This window comes from Ascidia mentula, chromosome 3 (assembly GCF_947561715.1).
Source record: "Ascidia mentula chromosome 3, kaAscMent1.1, whole genome shotgun sequence".
Lineage (NCBI taxonomy): Eukaryota > Metazoa > Chordata > Ascidiacea > Phlebobranchia > Ascidiidae > Ascidia > Ascidia mentula.
The window spans coordinates 5660078-5665131 of NC_138568.1; the positions used below are offsets into that span (position 1 = coordinate 5660078).

Consider the following 5054-nt stretch of genomic DNA (forward strand, 5'->3'; position numbering starts at 1 on the left):
TCGAACACGTTTCGGTAAGTCTAATTGCTGAATACTTGTGGGGATAGCGGGTTCTGGCTTGCGCATCACTCGTATTTCATTAAATCGTCTGTTTGTGTTGCCTCCCAATCCAAGCGTGTTCCGTTCCTTGTTTGGTCGCGCTTGGTTGCGTATGCAAAAATAAAACCAAACCAAACGGAACTAGACGCGCCAGACAGAAGATTCTACCAGCAGTTGGGCTTCAACGCTCAATGAACCTAACCATTGTTTGTGACGTCATAAACGCGCTTGTGAAGTAACAGTTACCGTTCAGGCCTGACCACCTGGCGAGGTTAACCGATTCGTGATGCTCCTGCCCGCAGGTTTCGTAACTTTCACTCCGTGACGACATAACGGGTCAATTAATTAAGTGAGGCCGCGTTAAAATTTGGCCCTCCGTTATTTTTGCTCGCTTTGTCGGCAAAATAGCCGATTGTGAGGAAACAATGGCAAAGTGCGAGTGGCGATATTAAACTCGAGGGTCGGTATTGCATTCTTAGCATCGGGCAAGTACTGATCTTGCCCGCTGGGGCAAAGAAAACAGCTTTGTGATAACAACTTTGTAAGCACTCGGGTTTATTAATAAAGTATGCATAGGAAAATCGCTACGCGGTACAATTGACAAAAGTGAACTGACAAGCAAAGAAGTAAAATGGAAGCATATAAAACTGAAGGAAAAAATACTAAACAGAAGGAAACCAGCCTCCTTTAGAACGAACTTTACACAAATATGCCGGTCTGGTGACGTAGCTGTGTCGTCATCGGCGTTTCGTAATGTCCATACTGCGGTTGTTGTCGCTGTTGCTGGTTTAAGAGGTTGTCCAAGCTGTCACGTGATCCCATCGCGGTGGTTTGATTGGTCGACATGGTCGGCGTTGGGTAATGTGCACTGAAACGGAAGACAAAGTTATTAATTCCTGATCGCATTCATGCTTGTCATAATAATAGAGCCAGCTTGGGTGGGCTCAAAAGTCCGTGAACTATTATTGTTATAGATATTATAAACGTGCTTCGACGAAACGGCCCCTTGAAATAATGATTTCAGTGACTGCAGAGTTCCCATAAATGTACCTAATAGTTGTTTACACGCTGTAAGTTGGTTCGGGAACCGAAGAAGAAGATTGATGAACAAGGCAAACTTCTTTTGTGTACTTTGTGTGTTTGTTATGTTTGCATGCAAAATTGATGAAAAGTTGGGTCGTTTTTGTATCCACTGCCTGTTCTTAAACCTCAACCTAAATTATCGAGGAATTTGCTGATACTCGCTGTTACGTTGTCCCAAACTTTTATTTTTTAGCCAAATTATTTTATTTCTCTGTGACAGGCCTTTGTGATTTGTGACATTAATAGCTTTCTCACGTGCCAAATTTGATTCTCCAGGAACAGTTAATCCCCAGAGAGAAACGTAAGATAGGAGATCTGTCGATGGACGTCTCACTTTGAGCCAATTTTTTCTTACCCTTGGGGCTTGAAACAAGATCCACAAAATAAGCGCAGCACCAGTACGTATATTGTTAGTTTACAAAATGGTGGACATTGTGTCGTTAGTCTAAAGGTCATATTCTAATTGAACTGATTAATTTTTTTTTATGTTTGTCAAACAGAACAAGCTGTTTTATGCGGGACTAAATTGGATTGATAACTTGAACCATTGCTTTGAATTTTAGGATAAATATTTCCGTTAAGTGATGTGTAATTATGGATGAATACAACTTTTCACTATACTTCACTATCGGTTTAACTATAGCGAACAGAAAGGCTCTCGTTTGTTGAACATCTATTAACAAACCTTTAAAACACAATATATATTTTTTAACACTATAATCAAACAAACATTGAAGAAGCTTACGTTTTAGTTAAGTTCTTACCTGTCAGCACTGGAGCTGTCGCATTGTGACGCAAAAATTCGCTTCGGTGACGTCACTTCGCTCTGCTTCATTGGAATAATGGTGACGTCAAACTCGCGAGTTGCATCCGCTTCTCCGCACTCCATGTACGTGCGGTCACTTGCAGTCGTGCCGAAACCGCTGGGTGGCGCAGGAGCTGGCGCGTATGTGAACCCAGGGAGATACGACTCCGGGTAACAGAAGTCGTCCCGGCGAGTCACGTGATATCCGGAGGCGCTTCTTGACGGATGAGGCTTCTTTGAACTTTTCCGCTTGCGCACGACCACGAAAGCCATCGCGACAATGCAAACAAGAAGCAGTGTGACGCAACAAGCGATGACAACAATCCAGAGGGACGAAAACGATTCGCGCTTTTCGGAGATGGCCGGTGGCGCGGCGGAAGTCGGAGCGGTGTGGGTCCAGGCGTCCACGCATTGATCAAGACCGATTTCCGATACATCCTGTTCCGAGTCGAACACGCACACAATGTACCGAGTGGCTGGAATCAATCTGTCTATTACGAGACTAGCATTGGACGGGTTTTGACGTAGCTTCGACGTGAAGTCGATCAGGCTATATTGCTCCACGGCCTTTGTGACGTCGTAACGAATTGAGGCGCGACGCAGCGAACAATTCTGGCACGAAAGTGGGCCATGCAGCAGAAACTTGTTCACGTATGGTGGGTCTCTACGTGGTTGTCCCCATGAGGCAACTATGCTGTGCGACGTAACTGCGTCGATGCGCAGCATAGCGCGCGCGTTTTTGCGGGGGTCACACTCCAAAGCTTCGAGATCCAAACTGGCGATTGTTACGTCGGCAAGGTAATTAGGTGACTGGCACTTGATGCTTTGCATATTGCTTACCACCGAGGTGGTGCGTGAGAGCCACTGTTTCAAATACTGCAAGTGGCAGTCGCAGCGCCATCGGTTGCCATGGAGACTGATTGTGTCGAGGGAGGTAAGGTTCGAAAAAGCACCCTTCTCGACGCTCGTGAGGCCGTTGAATGACAAGTCCAGGCTTCTCAGTCGACCCAGAATGTTGAAATCCGGATGTTTTCCAGAATAGATAACTCCAATCTGATTTGAAGCAAGAATGATTTCTTCCAGGCTGGGGGGCAGGTGAGCTGGAACTCGAACCAACATGTTGTTAGAGAGGTCTAGGGTCGATAAATTCTCCAGAGAATTGAGCGATGATTCGCTGATGGTGCTGATGATGTTGTTCTCCAAACGGAGAACTCTGAGACTTGACGGCAATCCCTCGGGAATGGCCGTAAACAGGTTATCGGAAAGAGTCAGTTCTTTAAGACTGATTGTGTCTCTGAAAGCCAGCGTGGAAAACCCCTGGTTTGTGATATTGTTGCCGTCCAGGTAAATTTCAGCCAAGGAACGCATGCCGGTGAAGGCGTTCTTGCCGATGTATCGAATTCTGTTGTCTCGTAGCGAGATGTACTGAAGGGATGATGGAAGGCCAACGGGCACTGACGTCAATGCGTTGTGGTACATCATCAGGCGGCGTAATTGCGATAATTGGGCCAAATTCTCGTTCGTTGTCGCACTGTTAATTACGTCATTGTCCTGTATGTTCAGGTATAGAGTTCTTGTTGGTATTCCGTACGGAACAACTGTTAGATTCCGATTCTGACAATAGACTCTATTCCGTTTGTCGCAGCGACACGAGTACGGGCAAGCGCTTGATGATTGCGTCATTGTAAGTGACGTCAACAACATGATCAAAACTGGGGCTAATTCGTTCAACCACATATTGAACAAATATGTGTCGATCTGCAAAGACGAAAACGGGTTTATAAATAACGGGGAACTTCAGCTAAGTTTTACCGGATTCGTACACTCGAACCACGGCAGCTTTTTCCACCGGTCCCGATGTGTAACTCGACCCCGCGAAGTGAGTCACATTAATTGATACAAAATAAACACAAAGGAGGCGGCTCGTTAAGTCGTAAAAGAAGTTCGCCGCAAAACTGCATTAACACATTCTGCTCTGCGAAGCGGCACAAACGTAAATAACTGCTGAAACAATGACGGCGTTTATTTACAAATCGTAAAATTTTTGGAGGCAGTTGAACATCAACAACTATACACAAAGAGTTTTGAAACAATTGCACAATTTAAAGTACATATCAAGCCCAAAAATATTTAGTTTGTCTTTCGATGATCTGACAGATAGTTTTCGCCGCGGGGTAATGACTTATTAATGAGTTGTACATTTGGGCGCCATTTGCCTTGCAAATTGATAACTTTCGGGTGCGAAAACATGCATAATTGAACAATGTGCTTTACAATCATTTCAATAATCGAAAATAAAAGAAAGTTGCGAATAAACAAACGAAACTTCCTGAAAAAAATATTTTTATCGCCAGTCGCGAAACAAAAATGGCCGCAAGCAAAATATAAAATTTATAGGAACACTTTTCTGAATTCGTATTTTTTTCGTACCGTGCTCAAGGTAACCACCACGTTAGGCTGTTTTTACGTTGATTTGTGTACAGTTGCACAGAACACTGCAGTCGAGCAAAGAGTTTGCTCCATACGTATCTGACCAAAAAAGCTTCATATTTCTGACGTAAACATCCGTTGCTCTCGCACTAATTTTCCTTTTGGACGCAATTTGAAGGTGGTTAAACCGCAAAGCGTCGCCGTACACAAAACTGGTTTGTAAGTAGGTTTTGCTGAAGGGGTGGGGCTCAACACAAAACCCCACAACAAGCTATTCTGCAGGCAATCGGAAAAGCGCTTGACCCATTGTTACACAACAAACACGTTTGTTTGGGTCACAATCACTTCCGCGCGGCACCAGCGCTAAAACACCGCAACCTACGCTAATGATCACAAACTCCAAACTGTCGTCTCATTGGCCCACTGCAACAGGCCGAGCGCCTCAGAAGTAGTTATGGAAGACATCGGCGGCCCGCACAGCCAATATAGTCTTTTTTCTCTTTCTGGCGGCGTAACTGGTTGATGACTGGTTTGCTAGTGAAGCGGGCGATGGGGCCATCGAAGGTAAACCGATATATTACCTATACACGCGCAAGCCCTTTCGCTGGCGTTATAGCCGAATATGGCGCATTTTAGTCAAGTATTTTAAGGCGCACCTTTTGCAATACAAGTGCGTTCTTGATTGAGTCTGTTATAA

The 5054-nt window shown here is 44.8% G+C and overlaps 1 protein-coding gene across 1 annotated transcript; it reads right to left on the minus strand.

Annotated features, from left to right (window-relative positions):
- Positions 1 to 583: 583 nt before the first annotated feature.
- On the minus strand, positions 584 to 4785 carry LOC145896178 (leucine-rich repeat transmembrane protein FLRT3-like). Its single transcript, XM_082985058.1, has 2 exons — positions 1887 to 4785; positions 584 to 907 (listed from the first exon to the last, which is right to left on the minus strand). The coding sequence occupies exons 1-2, from the start codon at positions 3662 to 3664 to the stop codon at positions 739 to 741; spliced, it is 1947 nt and encodes a 648-aa protein (XP_082841184.1). The 5' UTR covers positions 3665 to 4785; the 3' UTR covers positions 584 to 738.
- Between the last annotated feature and the right edge of the window lie 269 nt (positions 4786 to 5054).

Excerpts from the sequence above, each read along its gene's own strand:
- LOC145896178 (XM_082985058.1), bottom strand. The coding sequence starts at position 3,664 with ATGTGGTTGAACGAATTAGCCCCAGTTTTGATCATGTTGTTGACGTCA. Across the intron at positions 908-1,886 it reads GACAGCTCCAGTGCTGACAG|TGCACATTACCCAACGCCGA; the intron begins GTAAGAACTTAA and ends CTTCCGTTTCAG.